This window comes from Carcharodon carcharias, chromosome 5 (genome assembly GCF_017639515.1).
Source record: "Carcharodon carcharias isolate sCarCar2 chromosome 5, sCarCar2.pri, whole genome shotgun sequence".
Lineage (NCBI taxonomy): Eukaryota > Metazoa > Chordata > Chondrichthyes > Lamniformes > Lamnidae > Carcharodon > Carcharodon carcharias.
Genome location: NC_054471.1, coordinates 6307872 through 6329078, shown reverse-complemented (window position 1 = coordinate 6329078; position 21207 = coordinate 6307872). Strand labels below are relative to the sequence as shown.

The 21207-nt window shown below is 53.8% G+C and overlaps 1 protein-coding gene across 1 annotated transcript in view; it reads right to left on the bottom strand.

The window, feature by feature from the left end:
• Positions 1–21207, bottom strand: part of rrp36 (ribosomal RNA processing 36) — a 186360-nt gene that overhangs the window by 53859 nt on the left and 111294 nt on the right. The window contains exon 8 of the mRNA XM_041188149.1: positions 5564–5709. Coding sequence (XP_041044083.1) covers positions 5564–5709 — 146 coding nt within the window. The remainder of the gene's footprint in view (positions 1–5563; positions 5710–21207) is intronic.

The following is a 21207-nucleotide window of genomic DNA, read 5'->3' as shown; positions in this document are numbered from 1 at the left end:
CGTGATTTTCACCCTGATACACAGTCCACTCTGTCCCTGTATTTCCCCATGATTTTCACTGTGATACACAGCCCACTCTGTCCCAGTATTACCCCTGGTTGTCACCCTGATACACAGCCTACTCTGTCCCTGTATTTCCCTTTGATGTTCACCCTGATAAACAGACCTTTCTGTCCCAGTATTTCCCCAATTGTCACCCTGATACACAGACCACTCTGTCCTAGTATTCTCCCTGATTGTCACCAAGATACACAGCCCTATCTGTCCCATTATAACCCCTGACTGTCACCCTGATACACAGCCCTCTCTGTCCCAGTATTCTCCCTGAATGTCACCAAGATACACAGCCCACTCTGTCCCAGTATTCCCCCTGATTGTCGCCATGATACACAGCCCTTTCTGTCCCAGTATTATCCTTGATTGTTACCCTGATACACAGCCCACTCTGTCCCGGTATTCCCCCTGATTGTCACCCTAATACACAGCCCACACTGGCGCAGTATTACCATTGATTGTCAACCTGATTCAAAGCCCTTTCTGTCCCAGTATTACCCCTGATTGTCACCCCGATACACAGCCCACTCTGTTCCAGCATTCCCCTTGATTGTGACCCTGATAAACAGCCCACTCTGTCCCAGTATTCCCCCTGATTGTCACCCCGATACGCAGCACACTCTGTTCCAGTATTATCCCTGATTGTCACCCTGATACACAGCCCACTCTGTCCCTGTATTTCCCCGTGATTTTCACCCTGATACACAGACCTTTCTGTCCCAGTATTTCCCCGATTGTCACCCTGATACACAGACCACTCTGTCCCTGTATTTCCCCATGATTTTCACCCTGATACACAGCCCACTCTGTCCTTGTATTTCCCCATGATTTTCACCCTGATACACAGCCCACTCTGTCCCAGTATTACCCCTGGTTGTCACCCTGATACACAGACCACTCTGTCCCTGTATTTCCCAGTGATTTTCACCCTGATACACAGACCTTTCTGTCCCAGTATTTCCCCGATTGTCACCCTGATACACAGACCACTCTGTCCTAGTATTCTCCCTGATTTTCACCAAGATACACAGCCTGCTCTGTACCAGTATTCCCCCTGATTGTGACCCTGATACACAGCCCACTCTGGCCCTGTATTCCCTCTGATTGTCACACTGGTTCACAGCCCTTTCTGTCCCAGTATTCCCCGTGATTGTCACCCTGATACACAGCCATCTCTGTCCCAGTACTCCCCCTTTTTGTCACCATGATACACAGCCCACTCTGTCCCAATATTCCCCCTTTTTGGCACCCTGATACACAGCCCACTCTGTCCCAGTATTTCCACTGATTGTCACCCTGATACACAGCCCACTCTGTCCCAGTATTCCCCCTGATTGTCACCCTGATACACAGCCCTTTCTGTCCCTGTATTCCCCCTGAGTGTCACCCTGATACACAGCCCTTTCTGTCCCAGTATTACCGCTGATTGTCACCCTGATACACAGCCCTTCCTGTCCCATTATAACCACTGATTGTCACCCTGATACACAGACCACTCTGTCCTAGTATTCTCCCTGATTTTCACCAAGATACACAGCCTGCTCTGTACCAGTATTCCCCCTGATTGTGACCCTGATACACAGCCCACTCTGGCCCTGTATTCCCTCTGATTGTCACACTGGTTCACAGCCCTTTCTGTCCCAGTATTCCCCGTGATTGTCACCCTGATACACAGCCATCTCTGTCCCAGTACTCCCCCTTTTTGTCACCATGATACACAGCCCACTCTGTCCCAATATTCCCCCTTTTTGGCACCCTGATACACAGCCCACTCTGTCCCAGTATTTCCACTGATTGTCACCCTGATACACAGCCCACTCTGTCCCAGTATTCCCCCTGATTGTCACCCTGATACACAGCCCTTTCTGTCCCTGTATTCCCCCTGAGTGTCACCCTGATACACAGCCCTTTCTGTCCCAGTATTACCGCTGATTGTCACCCTGATACACAGCCCTTCCTGTCCCATTATAACCACTGATTGTCACCCTGATACACAGCCCACTCTATCCCAGTATTCCCCCGATTGTCACCCTGATACAAAGCCCAATCTATCCCAGTATTCCCCCTGAGTGTCACCCTGATACACAGCCGACTCTGGCCCATTATTACCCCTGATTGTCACCCTGATTCACAGCCCACTCTATCCCAATATTCCCTCTGATTGTAACCCTGATTTACAGCCCACTCTGTCCCATTATTCCCCCTGATTGTCACCCTGATACACTGCCCACTCTGTCCCAGTATTTCCACTTATTGTCACCCTGATACACAGTCCATTCTGTCCCATTATTCCCCCTGATTGTCACCCTGATACACAGCCCAAATTGTCCCAGAATAAACCCTGACTGTCACCCTGATACACAGCCCATTCTGTCCCAGTATTCCTCCTGATTGTCACCCTGATACACTGCCCTGTCTGCCCCAGTATTCCCCCTGATTGTCACCCTGATGCATAGCCCTTTCTGTCCCAGTATTCCCCGTGATTGTCACCCTGACACACAGCCCTGTCTGCCCCAGTATTCCCCCTGATTGTCACCCTGAGTCACAGCCCAATCTGTCCCAGTATTTCCCCGATTGTCACACTGATACACAGCCCTCACTTGCCCAGTATTACCCCTGAATGTCACCCTGATTCACAGCCCTTCCTGTCCCAGTATTCCCCGTGATTGTCACCCTGATACACAGCCCAATCTGTCCCAGTATTCCCCCTGACTGTCACTCTGATACACAGCCCTGGCTGCCCCAGTATTCACCCTGATTGTCACCCTGATACACAGCCCTCTCTGTCTCAGTATTCCCCCTGATTGTCACCCTGATACACAGCCCCTTCTGTCCCTGTACTCCCCCTGAGTGTCACCCTGATACACAGCCCTTTCTGGCCCAGTATAACCCCTGATTGCCACCCTGATACACAGCCCGCTCTGTCCCAGTTTTCCCCGTGATTGTGACCCTGATACACAGCCGACTCTGGCCCAGTATTCCCCGTGATTGTCACCCTGATTCACAGCCCACTCTATCCCAGTATTCCCTCTGATTGTAACCCTGATTCACAGCCCTTTCTTTCTCAGTATTCCCCGTGATTGTCACCCTGATACACAGTCCATTCTGTCCCATTATTCCCCCTGATTGTCACCCTGATGCACAGCCCAAATTGTCCCAGAATAAACCCTGACTGTCACCCTGATACACAGCCCATTCTGTCCCAGTATTCCTCCTGATTGTCACCCTGATACACTGCCCTGTCTGCCCCAGTATTCCCCCTGATTGTCACCCTGATGCATAGCCCTTTCTGTCCCAGTATTACCCCTGATTGTCACCCTGATACACAGCCCTGTCTGCCCCAGTATTCCCCCTGATTGTCACCCTGAGTCACAGCCCAATCTGTCCCAGTATTTCCCCGATTGGCACACTGATACACAGCCCTCACTTGCCCAGTATTACCCCTGAATGTCACCCTGATTCACAGCCCTTCCTGTCCCAGTATTCCCCGTGATTGTCACCCTGATACACAGCCCAATCTGTCCCAGTATTCCCCCTGACTGTCACTCTGATACACAGCCCTGGCTGCCCCAGTATTCACCCTGATTGTCACCCTGATACACAGCCCTCTCTGTCTCAGTATTCCCTCTGATTGTCACCCTGATACACAGCCCTTTCTGTCCCTGTACTCCCCCTGAGTGTCACCCTGATACACAGCCCTTTCTGGCCCAGTATAACCCCTGATTGCCACCCTGATACACAGCCCACTCTATCCCAGTATTCCCCCGATTGTCACCCTGATACACAGCCCGCTCTGTCCCAGTTTTCCCCGTGATTGTCACCCTGATTCACAGCCCACTCTATCCCAGTATTCCCTCTGATTGTAACCCTGATTCACAGCCCTTTCTTTCTCAGTATTCCCCGTGATTGTCACCCTGATACACAGCCCACTGTGTCCCAGTAGTCCCCCTGATTGTCACCTTGATACAAAGCCTACTCTGTCCCAGTATTTCCCTTGATTGTCACCCTGATACACAGCCCACTCTGTCCCGCTATTACACCTGATTGTCACCCTGATACAGAGCCCGCTCTGTCCCAATATTCCCCCTGATTGTCACCCTAATACACAGCCCTTTCTGTCCCAGTATTCCCCTTGATTGTCACCCTGATACTCAGCCCACTCGGTCCCAGTATTCCCACTGATTGTCACCCTGATACACAGCCCACACTGTCCCAGTATTCCCCCTGATTGTCAAACTGATACGAGCCAATATGTGCCAGTATTCCCCCTGATTGTCACTCTGATACACAGCCCACTCTGTCCCAGTATTACCCCTGAATGTCACGCTGATACACAGCCCACTCTGTCCCCGTATTACCCCTGAATGTCACGCTGATACACAGCCCACTCTGTCCCAGTATTACCCCTGAATGTCACTCTGGCTCACAGCCCACTCTGTCCCAGTATTCCTCCTGATTGTCACCCTGATACACTGCCATCCCTGTCCCAGTATTTCCCGAGATTGCCACCCTGATACACAGCCCACTCTGTCCCAGTATTTCCCCGATTGTCACCCTGATACACAGCCCACCCTGTCCTAGTATTACCCATGATTGTCACCAAGATACACAGCCCGCTCTGTACCAGTATTCCCGCTGATTGTCACCCTGATACACAGCCCACTCAGTCCCAGTATTCCCCTTGATTGTGACCCTGATACACAGCCCACACTGGCCCAGTATTACCCCTGATTGTCAACCTGATTCACAGCCCTTTCTGTCCCAGTGTTCCCCGTGATTTTCACCCTGCTGCACAGCCCACTCTGTCCCAGTATTTCCCCGATTGTCACCCTGATACACAGCCCACCCTGTCCTAGTATTTCCCCTGATTGTCACCAAGATACACAGCCCGCTCTGTACCAGTATTCCCCCTGATTGTGACCCTGATACACAGTCCACTCTGGCCCTGTATTCCCTCTGATTGTCACACTGGTTCACAGCCCTTTCTGTCCCAGTATTCCCCGTGATTGTCACCCTGATACACAGCCCACTTTGTCCCAGTATGCACCCCTGATCATCACCATGTGTACACAGCCCACTTTGTCCCTGTATATACCCTTGTTCGTCACCATGTGTACATAGCTCACTTTGTCATAATATATTCCCCTGTTCATCACCATTTGTATACACCCCACTTTGTCCCAGTATATTCCATTCCTCTGATCGTCACCATGTGTACACAGCCCACTCTGTCCCAGTATATTCCCCTGATCGTCACCATGTGCACACAGCCCACTTTGTCCCTGTATATTCCCCTGATTGTCACCATGTGTACACAGCCCTCTCTGTCCCAGTATATTCCCCTGATTGTCACCATGTGTATACAGCCCACTTTCTCCCAGTATATTCCCCTGTCTGTCACGCTGGGCATACAGCCCATTCTTACCTGCCCAGTATGTTCCCATGAACTGTGGTTCATTCTCTATCATTTTCCCTTGAAATTGTTGTTGTAAAGACATCATGCACTCACCATGAAGGCTTGCAGCCAGATACTTGATTTGAGTTTTGAGATATTTGAGAAATTCTCGTTTTGCTTCCTGAAGGGCTGTACGTGAAATTCAAAGATGAGGGAATCCACCGAAAAGCCATGTCTTCGTGCATGGTTTTGTAGAAGAGCTGTGAGGAATCCTGCAATGGGACGTGGTTAATCATGTCATTACAGGTGCATGGCAGGGGGGGTTTTCAGGATACAGTTAACACTGAGCTACTGGGACAGGTCACCAAAGTCTTGGTCAAAGAGCTAGGTTTTGAAAAGAGTCTGGAGGGGTGAAGATAGCCGGACAGGTGTAGGAATTCCAGAGCTTCAGGCCTAGGTAGATGATAGTAGAGCGATTAAGATCGGGGATTCTCAAAAGGTAAGAAATAGAGGAGTGCGGCAATCTCGGAAGATATCCAGAAAATTCACCTGCCCCTTGGACGGCCCCCAACCTCTCTCACTGAGATAGACAGCCCCAACCACTCTCACTGAGATGGACAGCCCACAACCTCTCTCAGTGAGATGGACAGCCTCCAACCTCACTCACGGAGATGGACAGCCGCCAACCTATCTCACTGAGATTGTCAGCCCCCAACGTCTCTCACTGAGATAGACAGCCCCCAACCTCTCTCACTGAGATGGACGGACCCCAAACTCTCTCTCTGAGATGGATGGCCCCCAACATCTATCACTGAGATAGACGGTCCCCAACCTCTTTCATTGGGATGGACAGACCCCAACCTCTCTCACAGAGATAGACAGCCACCAACCTCCCTCACTGAGATGGACGGCCCCCAACCTCTCTCACTGAGATAGACAGCTCTCAACATCTCTCACTGAGATAGACAGCCCCCAACCTCTCTCACCGAGATAGACAGCCCCCAACCTCTCTCACTGAGATGGACGGCCCCCAAACTCTCTCACTGAGGTAGACAGACCCCAACCTCTCTCACTGAGATGGACGGCCCCCAAACACTCTCACTGAGATGGACAGACCCCAACCCCTCTCGCTGAGATGTACAGCCCCCAACCTCTCTCACTGAGATGGACAGACCCCAACCTCTCTCACTGAGATGGACAGCCCCCAACCCCTCTCGCTGAGATGGACAGGCCCCAACCTCTCTCACTGAGATGGACGGCCCCCAAGCTCTCCCACTGAGCTGGATGGCCACAACTCTCTCACTGAGATAGACAGCCCCCAAACTCTCTCACTGAGATGGAAGGGCCCCAACCTCTCTCACTGAGATAGACAGCCCCCAACCTCTCTCAATGAGATAGACAGCCCCCAACCTCTCTCTCTGAGAAGACAGCCCCTTACCTCTCTCACTGAGATGGACAGCCCCCAAACTCTGTCACTGAGATTTACGGCCCCCAACCTCTCTCACTGAGATGGACAACCCCTATCCTTTCTCACTGAGATAGACAGCCCCCAACCTCTCTCACTGAGATGGACAGCCCGCAAACTCTCTCACTGAGATGGACGGACCCAAACCTCTCTCACTGAGATGGACGGCCCCCAACCTCTCTCACTGAGATGGACAACCGCTATCCTCTCTCACTGAGATGGACAGCCCCCAACCTCTCTCACTGAGATGGACGGCCCCCAACATCTCTCACTGAGATAGACAGGCCCCAACCTCTGTCACTGAGATGGACAACCAGTATCCCCTGTCACTGAGATGGAGAGCCCCCAACTTCTCTCACTGAGATAGACAGCCCCAACCTCTCTCACTGAGATGGACAACCAGTATCCCCTGTCACTGAGATGGACAGCCCCCAACCTCTCTCACTGAGATGGACAGCCCCCAAACTCTCTCAAGGAGATGGACAGGCCCCAACCTCTCTCACTGAGATCGTCAGCCCCCAACCTCTCTCACTGAGATGGACAGCCCCCAACATCTCTCACTGAGATGGACAGACCCCAAACTCTCTCACTGAGATGGACAGCCCCCAACCTCTCTCACTGAGATAGACAGTTCCCAACCTCTCTCACTGAGATGGACGGACCCCAAACTCTCTCACTGAGATGGACGGCCCCCAACCTCTCTCACTGAGATGGAAAGCCCCCAACCTCTCTCACTGAGATGGACAGCCCCCAACCTGTCTCACTGAGCTGGACAGCCCCCAACCTCTCTCACGGAGATGGACAGCCCCCAACATCTCTCACTGAGATCGTCAGCCCCCAACATCTCTCACTGAGATGGACAGCCCCCAACCTCTCTCACTGAGATGGAAGAACCCCAACCTCTCTCACTGAGATAGACGGTCCCCAACTTCTCTCATTGAGATGGGCAGACCCCAACCTCTCTCACTGAGATAGACAGCCCCCAACCTCTCACTGAGATGGACGGCCCCCAACTTCTCTCACTGAGACGGACAGACCCCAACCGCTCTCACTGAGATGGACAGCCCCCAAGCTCTCTCACTGAGATGGACAGCCCCCAAAATCTCTCAATGAGATGGACAGCCCCCAACCTCTATCGCTGAGATGGGCAGGCGCCAACCTCTCACTGAGATGGACAGCCCCCAAACTCTCTCACTGAGGTAGACAGCCCCCAACATCTCTCACTGAGATGGACGGCCCCCAAACACTCTCATTGAGATGGACAGACCCGAACCTCTCTCACTGAGATAGACAGCGCTCAAACTCTCTCACTGAGATGGATGGCCACAACTCTCTCACTGAGATAGACAGCCCCCACCCACTCTCACTGAGATGGACGGGCCCCAACCTCTCTCACTGAGATAGACAGCCCCCAAACTCTCTCAATGAGATAGACAGCCCCCAACCTCTCTCACTGAGATAGACAGCCCCCAACCTCTCTCACTGAGATGGACAGCCCCCTACCTCTCTCACTGACATGGACAACCCCTATACTCTCTCACTGAGAAGGACAGCCCCCAACATCTCTCACTGAGATTTACGGCCCCCAACCTCTCTCACTGAGATGGACAACCCCTATCCTCTCTCACTGAGATAGACAGCCCCAAAACTCTCTCACTGAGATGGACAGCCCACAACGTCTCTCAGTGAGATGGACAGCACCCAACCTCACTCACGGAGATGGACAGCCGCCAAACTATCTCACTGAGATTGTCAGCCCCCAACCTCTCTCACTGAGATGGACAGCCCCCAACCTCTCTCACAGAGATAGACAGCCCCCAACCTCTCTCACTGAGATGGACGGCCCCCAACCTCTCTCACTGAGATAGACAGCTCTCAACCTCTCTCACTGAGATAGACAGCCCCCAACCTCTCTCACCGAGATAGACAGCCCCCAACCTCTCTCACTGAGATGGACAGCCCCCAAACTCTCTCACTGAGGTAGACAGCCCCCAACCTCTCTCATTGAGATGGACGGCCCCCAAACACTCTCACTGAGATGGACAGACGCCAACCTCTCTCACTGAGATGGACAGCCCCCAACCTCTCTCACTGAGATGGACAGCCCACATACTCTCTCACTGAGATTTACGGCCCCCAACCTCTCTCACTGAGATCGTCAGCCCCCAAACTCTCTCACTGAGATGGACAGCCCTCAACCTCTCTCACTGAGATGGACAGCCCCCATACTCTCTCACTGAGATTTACGGCCCCCAACCTCTCTCACTGAGATCGTCAGCCCCCAACCTCTCTCACTGAGATGGACAGCCCTCAACCTCTCTCACTGAGATGTACGGCCCCAACCTCTCTCACTGAGATTTACGGCTTCCAACCTCTCTCACTGAGATGGACAACCCCTATCCTCTCTCAATGAGATAGAAGGACCCCAACCTCTCTCACTGACATGGACAGCCCGCAACCTCTCTCACCGGGATGGACGGACCCAAACCTCTCTCACTGAGATGGACGGCCCCCAACCTCTCTCACTGAGATGGACAACCCCTATCCTCTCTCACTGAGATGGAAGGCCCCCAACCTCTCTCTCTGAGATGGACGGCCCCCAACCTCTCTCACTGAGATGTACGGCCCCAACCTCTCTCACTGAGATTTACGGCTTCCAACCTCTCTCACTGAGATGGACAACCCCTATCCTCTCTCAATGAGATAGAAAGACCCCAACCTCTCTCACTGACATGGACAGCCCGCAACCTCTCTCACCGGGATGGACGGACCCAAACCTCTCTCACTGAGATGGACGGCCCCCAACCTCTCTCACTGAGATGGACAACCCCTATCCTCTCTCACTGAGATGGAAGGCCCCCAACCTCTCTCTCTGAGATGGACGGCCCCCAACATCTCTCACTGAGATAGACAGGCCCCACCCTCTCTCACTGAGATGGACAGCCCCTATCCTCTGTCACTGAGATGGACAGCCCCCAACCTCTCTCACTGAGATGTACGGACCCCAACATCTCTCACTGAGATGGAAGACCCCTATCCTATCTCACTGAGATGGACAGCCCCCAACCTCTCTCAGTGAGATGTACGGACCCCAACATCTCTCACTGAGATGGACAGCCCCCAACCTCTCTCACTAAGATGGACAGTTCCCAACCTCTCTCACTGAGATGGACGGACCCCAAACTCTCTCACTGAGATGGACGGCCCCCAACCTCTCTCACTGAGATGGAAAGCCCCCAACCTCTCTCACTGAGATGGACAGCCCCCAACCTGTCTCACTGAGCTGGACAGCCCCCAACCTCTCTCACGGAGATGGACAGCCCCCAACATCTCTCACTGAGATCGTCAGCCCCCAACATCTCTCACTGAGATGGACAGCCCCCAACCTCTCTCACTGAGATGGAAGAACCCCAACCTCTCTCACTGAGATAGACGGTCCCCAACTTCTCTCATTGAGATGGGCAGACCCCAACCTCTCTCACTGAGATAGACAGCCCCCAACCTCTCACTGAGATGGACGGCCCCCAACTTCTCTCACTGAGACGGACAGACCCCAACCGCTCTCACTGAGATGGACAGCCCCCAAGCTCTCTCACTGAGATGGACAGCCCCCAAAATCTCTCAATGAGATGGACAGCCCCCAACCTCTATCGCTGAGATGGGCAGGCGCCAACCTCTCACTGAGATGGACAGCCCCCAAACTCTCTCACTGAGGTAGACAGCCCCCAACATCTCTCACTGAGATGGACGGCCCCCAAACACTCTCATTGAGATGGACAGACCCGAACCTCTCTTACTGAGATAGACAGCGCTCAAACTCTCTCACTGAGATGGATGGCCACAACTCTCTCACTGAGATAGACAGCCCCCACCCACTCTCACTGAGATGGACGGGCCCCAACCTCTCTCACTGAGATAGACAGCCCCCAAACTCTCTCAATGAGATAGACAGCCCCCAACCTCTCTCACTGAGATAGACAGCCCCCAACCTCTCTCACTGAGATGGACAGCCCCCTACCTCTCTCACTGACATGGACAACCCCTATACTCTCTCACTGAGAAGGACAGCCCCCAACATCTCTCACTGAGATTTACGGCCCCCAACCTCTCTCACTGAGATGGACAACCCCTATCCTCTCTCACTGAGATAGACAGCCCCAAACCTCTCTCACTGAGATGGACAGCCCACAACGTCTCTCAGTGAGATGGACAGCACCCAACCTCACTCACGGAGATGGACAGCCGCCAAACTATCTCACTGAGATTGTCAGCCCCCAACCTCTCTCACTGAGATGGACAGCCCCCAACCTCTCTCACAGAGATAGACAGCCCCCAACCTCTCTCACTGAGATGGACGGCCCCCAACCTCTCTCACTGAGATAGACAGCTCTCAACCTCTCTCACTGAGATAGACAGCCCCCAACCTCTCTCACCGAGATAGACAGCCCCCAACCTCTCTCACTGAGATGGACAGCCCCCAAACTCTCTCACTGAGGTAGACAGCCCCCAACCTCTCTCATTGAGATGGACGGCCCCCAAACACTCTCACTGAGATGGACAGACGCCAACCTCTCTCACTGAGATGGACAGCCCCCAACCTCTCTCACTGAGATGGACAGCCCACATACTCTCTCACTGAGATTTACGGCCCCCAACCTCTCTCACTGAGATCGTCAGCCCCCAAACTCTCTCACTGAGATGGACAGCCCTCAACCTCTCTCACTGAGATGGACAGCCCCCATACTCTCTCACTGAGATTTACGGCCCCCAACCTCTCTCACTGAGATCGTCAGCCCCCAACCTCTCTCACTGAGATGGACAGCCCTCAACCTCTCTCACTGAGATGTACGGCCCCAACCTCTCTCACTGAGATTTACGGCTTCCAACCTCTCTCACTGAGATGGACAACCCCTATCCTCTCTCAATGAGATAGAAAGACCCCAACCTCTCTCACTGACATGGACAGCCCGCAACCTCTCTCACCGGGATGGACGGACCCAAACCTCTCTCACTGAGATGGACGGCCCCCAACCTCTCTCACTGAGATGGACAACCCCTATCCTCTCTCACTGAGATGGAAGGCCCCCAACCTCTCTCTCTGAGATGGACGGCCCCCAACCTCTCTCACTGAGATGTACGGCCCCAACCTCTCTCACTGAGATTTACGGCTTCCAACCTCTCTCACTGAGATGGACAACCCCTATCCTCTCTCAATGAGATAGAAAGACCCCAACCTCTCTCACTGACATGGACAGCCCGCAACCTCTCTCACCGGGATGGACGGACCCAAACCTCTCTCACTGAGATGGACGGCCCCCAACCTCTCTCACTGAGATGGACAACCCCTATCCTCTCTCACTGAGATGGAAGGCCCCCAACCTCTCTCTCTGAGATGGACGGCCCCCAACATCTCTCACTGAGATAGACAGGCCCCACCCTCTCTCACTGAGATGGACAGCCCCTATCCTCTGTCACTGAGATGGACAGCCCCCAACCTCTCTCACTGAGATGTACGGACCCCAACATCTCTCACTGAGATGGAAGACCCCTATCCTATCTCACTGAGATGGACAGCCCCCAACCTCTCTCAGTGAGATGTACGGACCCCAACATCTCTCACTGAGATGGACAGCCCCCAACCTCTCTCACTAAGATGGACTGTCCCGAACTTCTCTCACTTAGATGGACAGCCCCCAAACTCTCTCACTGAGATGCACAGCACCCAAACTCTCTCACTGAGATGGACAGCCCGCAACCTCTCTCACTGAGATGGACGGACCCAAACCTCTCTCACTGAGATGGACAGCCCCCAACCTCTCTCACTGAGATAGACAGCCCCCAACCTCTCTCAATGAGATGGACAGCCGCCAACCTCTCTCACTGAAATGGACGGTCCCCAACCTCTCTCACTGAGGTGGACAGCCCCCAACCTCTCTCACTGAGATGGACGTCCCCCAACATCTCTCACTGAGATAGACAGGCCCCAACCTCTGTCAATGAGATGGACAACCCCTATTCTCTGTCACTGAGATGGACAGCCCCCTACCTCTCTCACTGAGATGTACGTCCCCCAACCTCTCTCACTGAGATTTATAGCTCCCAACCTCTCTCACTAAGATGGACAACCCCTATCCTCTCTCAATGAGATAGAAAGACCCCAACCTCTCTCACTGATATGGACGGCCCCCAACATCTATCACTGAGATAGACAGGCCCCAACCTCTGTCACTGAGATGGACAACCCCTATCCTTTGTCACTGAGATGGACAGCCCCCAACCTCTCTCACTGAGATGTACGGTCCCCAACCTCTATCACTGAGATTTACGGCTACCAACCTCTCTCACTGAGATGGACAACCCCTATCCTCTCTCAATGAGATAGAAAGACCCCAACCTCTCTCACTGATATGGACAGCCCGCAACCTCTCTCACCGGGATGGACGGACCCAAACCTCTCTCACTGAGATGGACGGCCCCCAACCTCTCTCACTGAGATGGACAACCCCTATCCTCTCTCACTGAGATGGAAGGCCCCCAACCTCTCTCACTGAGATGGACGGCCCCCAACATCTCTCACTGAGATAGACAGGCCCCACCCTCTCTCACTGAGATGGACAACCCCTATCCTCTGTCACTGAGATGGACAGCCCACAACCTCTCTCACTGAGATGTACGGCCCCCAACATCTCTCACTGAGATGGAAGACCCCTATCCTCTCACTGAGATGGACAGCCCCCAACCTCTCTCAGTGAGATGTACGGACCCCAACATCTCTCACTGAGATTGACAGCCCCCAACCTCTCTCACTGAGATGGACAGCCCCCATACTCTCTCACTGAGATTTACGGCCCCCAACCTCTCTCACTGAGATCGTCAGCCCCCAACCTCTCTCACTGAGATGGACAGCCCTCAACCTCTCTCACTGAGATAGACAGCCCCCAACCTCTCTCACTGAGATGGATGGACCCCAACCACTCTTTCTGAGATGGACAGCCCCCAGCCTCTCACACTGAGATGGACAGCCCCCTAAATGTCTCACGGAGATGGACAGCCCCCAGCCCCTCTCGCTGAGTTGGACGGCCCCCAAACTCTCTCACTGAGATGGATGGCCACAACTCTCTCACTGAGATAGATAGCCCCCAACCTCTCTCACTGAGATAGAAAGCCCCCGACCTCTCACACTGAGATAGACAGCCCCCAACCTCTCTCACTGAGATGGACAGCCCCCAAACTCTCTAACTGAGATGGACAATCCCTATCCTCTCTCACTGAGATGGACAGCCCCCAACCTCTCTCACTGAGACTTACAGACCCCAAACTCTCTCATTGAGATGGGCAACCCCTATCCTCTGTCACTGAGATAGACAGCCCCCAACCTCTCTCACTAAGATGGACAGCCCGCAACCTCTCTCACTGATATGGACGGCCCCCAAACATCTCTCACTGAGATGGACGGACCCCAACCTCTCTCACTGAGATGGACAAACCCTATCCTCTCTCACTGAGATGGACAGCCCCCAACCTCTCTCACTGAGATGGACAGTCCCGAACTTCTCTCACTTAGATGGACAGCCCCCAAACTCACTCACTGAGATGGACGGCCCCCAACCTCTCTCACTGAGATGGACAGCCCCAAACCTTTCTCACTGAGATGGACAGCCCCAAACATCTCTCACTGAGATAGAGAGCTCTCAACCTCTCTCACTTAGATAGACAGCCCCCAAACTCTCTCACTGAGATAGACAGCGGCCAACCTCTCTCACTGAGATGGACGGCCCCCAAACACTCTCACTGAGGTAGACAGCCACCAACCAATCTCACTGAGATGGACGGCCCCCAAACAATCTCACCGAGATGGGCAGACCCCAACTGCTCTCACTGAGATGGACAGCCCCCAACCTCTCTCACTGAGAGGGACAGCCCCCAACCTCTCTCACTGAGATAGACAGCCCCCAACCTCTCTCACTGAGGTGGACAGCCCACAACCTCTCTCACTAAGAAAGACAGCCCCAACCTCTCTCACTGAGATGGACAGCCCCCAACCTCTCTCACGGAGATGGAAAGCCACCAACCTCTCTCAAAGATCTCGTCAGCCCCCAACCACACTCACTGAGATGGACAGCCCCCAACCTCTCTCAATGAGATGGAAGGACCCCAACCTCTCTCACTGAGATGGACAGCCCCCAACCTCTCTCACTGAGATAGACAGCCCCCAACCTCTCTCACTGAGATGGACCGACCCAACCTCCCTCTCTGAGATGGACAGCCCCCCACCTCTATCACTGAGATAGACGGTCCCCACCCTCTCTCATTGAGATGGACAGACCCCAAAATCTCTCACTGAGATAGACAGCCCCAAACCTCTCTCACTGAGATGGACGGCCCCAAACACTCGCACTGAGATGGACAGACCCCAAACTCTCTCACTGAGATGGACAGCCCTCAACCCCTCTCACTGAGATAGACAGCACCCAAACTCTCTCACTGAGGTAGACAGCCCCCAACCACTCTCACTGAGATGGATGGCCCCCAAACACTCGCACTGAGATGGACAGACCCCAAACTCTCTCACTGAGATGGACAGCCCCCAACCTCTCTCACTGAGATGGACAGCCCCCAAACTCTCTTGCTGAGATGGAAAGGCCCCAACCTCTCTCACTGAGATGGACAGCCCCCAACCTCTCTCACTGAGATAGACAGCCCCCAAACTCTCTCACTGAGATCGACAGTTCCAACCTCTCTCACTGAGATGGACGGCCCCCAAACACTCTCACTGAGGTAGACAGCCACCAACCAATCTCACTGAGATGGACGGCCCCCAAACAATCTCACAGAGATGGGCAGACCCCATCCGCTCTCACTGAGATGGACAGCCCCCAACCTCTCTCACTGAGATGGACAGCCCCCAAACTCTCTAACTGAGATGGACAATCCCTATCCTCTCTCACTGAGATGGACAGCCCCCAACCTCTCTCACTGAGACTTACAGACCCCAAACTCTCTCATTGAGATGGGCAACCCCTATCCTCTCTCACTGAGATAGACAGCCCCCAACCTCTCTCACTAAGATGGACAGCCCGCAACCTCTCTCACTGATATGGACGGCCCCCAACCTCTCTCACTGAGATAGACAGCTCTCAACCTCTCTCACTGAGATAGACAGCCCCCAACCTCTCTCACCGAGATAGACAGCCCCCAACCTCTCTCACTGAGATGGACAGCCCCCAAACTCTCTCACTGAGGTAGACAGCCCCCAACCTCTCTCATTGAGATGGACAGCCCCCAAACACTCTCACTGAGATGGACAGACCCCAACCTCTCTCACTGAGATGGACAGCCCCCAACCTCTCTCACTGAGATGGACAGCCCACATACTCTCTCACTGAGATTTACGGCCCCCAACCTCTCTCACTGAGATCGTCAGCCCCCAAACTCTCTCACTGAGATGGACAGCCCTCAACCTCTCTCACCGAGATGGACAGCCCCCATACTCTCTCACTGAGATTTACGGCCCCCAACCTCTCTCACTGAGATCGTCAGCCCCCAACCTCTCTCACTGAGATGGACAGCCCTCAACCTCTCTCACTGTGATAAACAGCCCCCAACCTCTCTCACTGAGATGGATGGACCCCAACCACTCTTTCTGAGATGGACAGCCCCCAGCCTCTCACACTGAGATGGACAGCCCCCTAAATGTCTCACGGAGATGGACAGCCCCCAGCCCCTCTCGCTGAGTTGGACGGCCCCCAAACTCTCTCACTGAGATGGATGGCCACAACTCTCTCACTGAGGTAGACAGCCCCCAACCTCTCTCATTGAGATGGATGGCCCCCAAACACTCTCACTGAGATGGACAGACCCCAACCTCTCTCACTGAGATGGACAGCCCCCAACCTCTCTCACTGAGATGGACAGCCCCCATACTCTCTCACTGAGATTTACGGCCCCCAACTTCTCTCACTGAGATCATCAGCCCCCAACCTCTCTCACTGAGATGGACAGCCCTCAACCTCTCTCACTGAGATGGACAGCCCCCATACTCTCTCACTGAGATTTACGGCCCCCAACCTCTCTCACTGAGATCGTCAGCCCCCAACCTCTCTCACTGAGATGGACAGCCCTCAACCTCTCTCACTGAGATAGACAGCCCCCAACCTCTCTCACTGAGATGGATGGAGCCCAACCACTCTTTCTGAGATGGACAGCCCCCAGCCTCTCACACTGAGATGGACAGCCCCCTAAATGTCTCATGGAGATGGACAGCCCCCAGCCCCTCTCGCTGAGTTGGACGGCCCCCAAACTCTCTCACTGAGATGGATGGCCACACCTCTCTCACTGAGATAGATAGCCCCCAACCTCTCTCACTGAGATAGAAAGCCCCCGAACTCTCACACTGTGATAGACAGCCCCCAACCTCTCTCACTGAGATGGACAGCCCCCAAACTCTCTAACTGAGATGGACAATCCCTATCCTCTCTCACTGAGATGGACAGCCCCCAACCTCTCTCACTGAGACTTACAGACCCCAAACTCTCTCATTGAGATGGGCAACCCCTATCCTCTCTCACTGAGATAGACAGCCCCCAACCTCTCTCACTAAGATGGACAGCCCGCAACCTCTCTCACTGATATGGACGGCCCCCAAACATCTCTCACTGAGATGGACAAACCCTATCCTCTCTCACCGAGATGGACAGCCCCCAACCTCTCTCACTGAGATGGACAGTCCCGAACTTCTCTCACTTAGATGGACAGCCCCCAAACTCACTCACTGAGATGGACGGCCCCCAACCTCTCTCACTGAGATGGACAGCCCCAAACCTTTCTCACTGAGATGGACAGCCCCAAACATCTCTCACTGAGATAGAGAGCTCTCAACCTCTCTCACTTAGATAGACAGGCCCCAAACTCTCTCACTGAGATAGACAGCGGCCAACCTCTCTCACTGAGATGGACGGCCCCAACCTCTCTCACTGAGATTTACGGCTTCCAATCTCTCTCACTGAGATGGACAACCCCTATCCTCTCTCAATGAGATAGAAAGACCCCAACCTCTCTCACTGACATGGACAGCCCGCAACCTCTCTCACCGGAATGGACGGACCCAAACCTCTCTCACTGAGATGGATGGCCCCCAACCTCTCTCACTGAGATGGACAACCCCTATCCTCTCTCACTGAGATGGAAGGCCCCCAACCTCTCTCTCTGAGATGGACGGCCCCCAACATCTCTCACTGAGATAGACAGGCCCCACCCTCTCTCACTGAGATGGACAGCCCCTATGCTCTGTCACTGAGATGGACAGCCCCCAACCTCTCTCACTGAGATGTACGGCCCCCAACATCTCTCACTGAGATGGAAGACCCCAACCTCTCTCACTGAGATGGACAGTCCCGAACTTCTCTCACTTAGATGGACAGCCCCCAAACTCTCTCACTGAGATGCACAGCACCCAAACTCTCTCACTGAGATGGACAGCCCGCAACCTCTCTCACTGAGATGGATGGACCCAAACCTCTCTCACTGAGATGGACAGCCCCCAACCTCTCTCACTGAGATAGACAGCCCCCAACCTCTCTCAATGAGATGGACAGCCCCCAACCTCTCTCACTGAAATGGACGGTCCCCAACCTCTCTCACTGAGGTGGACAGCCCCCAACCTCTCTCACTGAGATGGACGTCCCCCGACATCTCTCACTGAGATAGACAGGCCCCAACCTCTGTCAATGAGATGGACAACCCCTATTCTCTGTCACTGAGATGGACAGCCCCCTACCTCTCTCACTGAGATGTACGTCCCCCAACCTCTCTCACTGAGATTTATAGCTCCCAACCTCTCTCACTAAGATAGACAACGCCTATCCTCTCTCAATGAGATAGAAAGACCCCAACCTCTCTCACTGATATGGACGGCCCCCAACATCTATCACTGAGATAGACAGGCCCCAACCTCTGTCACTGAGATGGACAACCCCTATCCTCTGTCACTGAGATGGACAGCCCCCAAGCTCTCTCACTGAGATGTACGGTCCCCAACCTCTATCACTGAGATTTACGGCTACCAACCTCTCTCACTGAGATGGACAACCCCTATCCTCTCTCAATGAGATAGAAAGACCCCAACCTCTCTCACTGATATGGACAGCCCGCAACCTCTCTCACCGGGATGGACGGACCCAAGCCTCTCTCACTGAGATGGACGGCCCCCAACCTCTCTCACTGAGATGGACAACCCCTATCCTCTCTCACTGAGATGGAAGGCCCCCAACCTCTCTCTCTGAGATGGACGGCCCCCAACATCTCTCACTGAGATAGACAGGCCCCACCCTCTCTCACTGAGATGGACAGCCCCTATCCTCTGTCACTGAGATGGACAGCCCACAACCTCTCTCACTGAGATGTACGGCCCCCAACATCTCTCACTGAGATGGAAGACCCCTATCCTATCTCACTGAGATGGACAGCCCCCAACCTCTCTCAGTGAGATGTACAGACCCCAACATCTCTCACTGAGATGGACAGCCCCCAACCTCTCTCACTGAGATGGACAGTCCCGAACTTCTCTCACTTAGATGGACAGCCCCCAAACTCTCTCACTGAGATGCACAGCACCCAAACTCTCTCACTGAGATCGACAGCCCGCAACCTCTCTCACTGAGATGGACGGACCCAGACCTCTCTCACTGAGATGGACAGCCCCCAACCTCTCTCACTGAGATAGACAGCCCCCAACCTCTCTCAATGAGATGGACAGCCCCCAACCTCTCTCACTGAAATGGACGGTCCCCAACCTCTCTCACTGAGGTGGACAGCCCCCAACCTCTCTCACTGAGATGGACGTCCCCCAACATCTCTCACTGAGATAGACAGGCCCCAACCTCTGTCAATGAGATGGACAACCCCTATTCTCTGTCACTGAGATGGACAGCCCCCTACCTCTCTCACTGAGATGTACATCCCCCAACCTCTCTCACTGAGATTTATAGCTCCCAACCTCTCTCACTGAGATGGACAACCCCTATCCTCTCTCAATGAGATAGAAAGACCCCAACCTCTCTCACTGATATGGACGGCCCCCAACATCTATCACTGAGATAGACAGGCCCCAACCTCTGTCACTGAGATGGACAACCCCTATCCTCTGTCAATGAGATGGACAGCCCCCAACCTCTCTCACTGAGATGTACGGTCCCCAACCTCTATCACTGAGATTTACGGCTACCAACCTCTCTCACTGAGATGGACAACCCCTATCCTCTCTCAATGAGATAGAAAGACCCCAACCTCTCTCACTGATATGGACAGCCCGCAACCTCTCTCACCGGGATGGACGGACCCAAACCTCTCTCACTGAGATGGACGGCCCCCAACCTCTCTCACTGAGATGGACAACCCCTATCCTCTCTCACTGAGATGGAAGGCCCCCAACCTCTCTCACTGAGATGGACAGCCCCCAACATCTCTCACTGAGATAGAGAGCTCTCAACCTCTCTCACTTAGATAGACAGGCCCCAAACTCTCTCACTGAGATAGACAGCGGCCAACCTCTCTCACTGAGATGGACGGCCCCAACCTCTCTCACTGAGATTTACGGCTTCCAATCTCTCTCACTGAGATGGACAACCCCTATCCTCTCTCAATGAGATAGAAAGACCCCAACCTCTCTCACTGACATGGACAGCCCGCAACCTCTCTCACCGGAATGGACGGACCCAAACCTCTCTCACTGAGATGGATGGCCCCCAACCTCTCTCACTGAGATGGACAACCCCTATCCTCTCTCACTGAGATGGAAGGCCCCCAACCTCTCTCACTGAGATGGACGGCCCCCAACATCTCTCACTGAGATAGACAGGCCCCACCCTCTCTCACTGAGTTGGACAGCCCCTATGCTCTGTCACTGAGATGGACAGCCCCCAACCTCTCTCACTGAGATGTACGGCCCCCAACATCTCTCACTGAGATGGAAGACCCCAACCTCTCTCACTGAGATGGACAGTCCCGAACTTCTCTCACTTAGATGGACAGCCCCCAAACTCTCTCACTGAGATGCACAGCACCCAAACTCTCTCACTGAGATGGACAGCCCGCAACCTCTCTCACTGAGATGGATGGACCCAAACCTCTCTCACTGAGATGGACAGCCCCCAACCTCTCTCACTGAGATAGACAGCCCCCAACCTCTCTCAATGAGATGGACAGCCCCCAACCTCTCTCACTGAGATGGATGGACCCCAACCTCTCTCAATGAGATGGATGGCCCCCAATCTCTCGCAATGAGATAGGCAGCCCC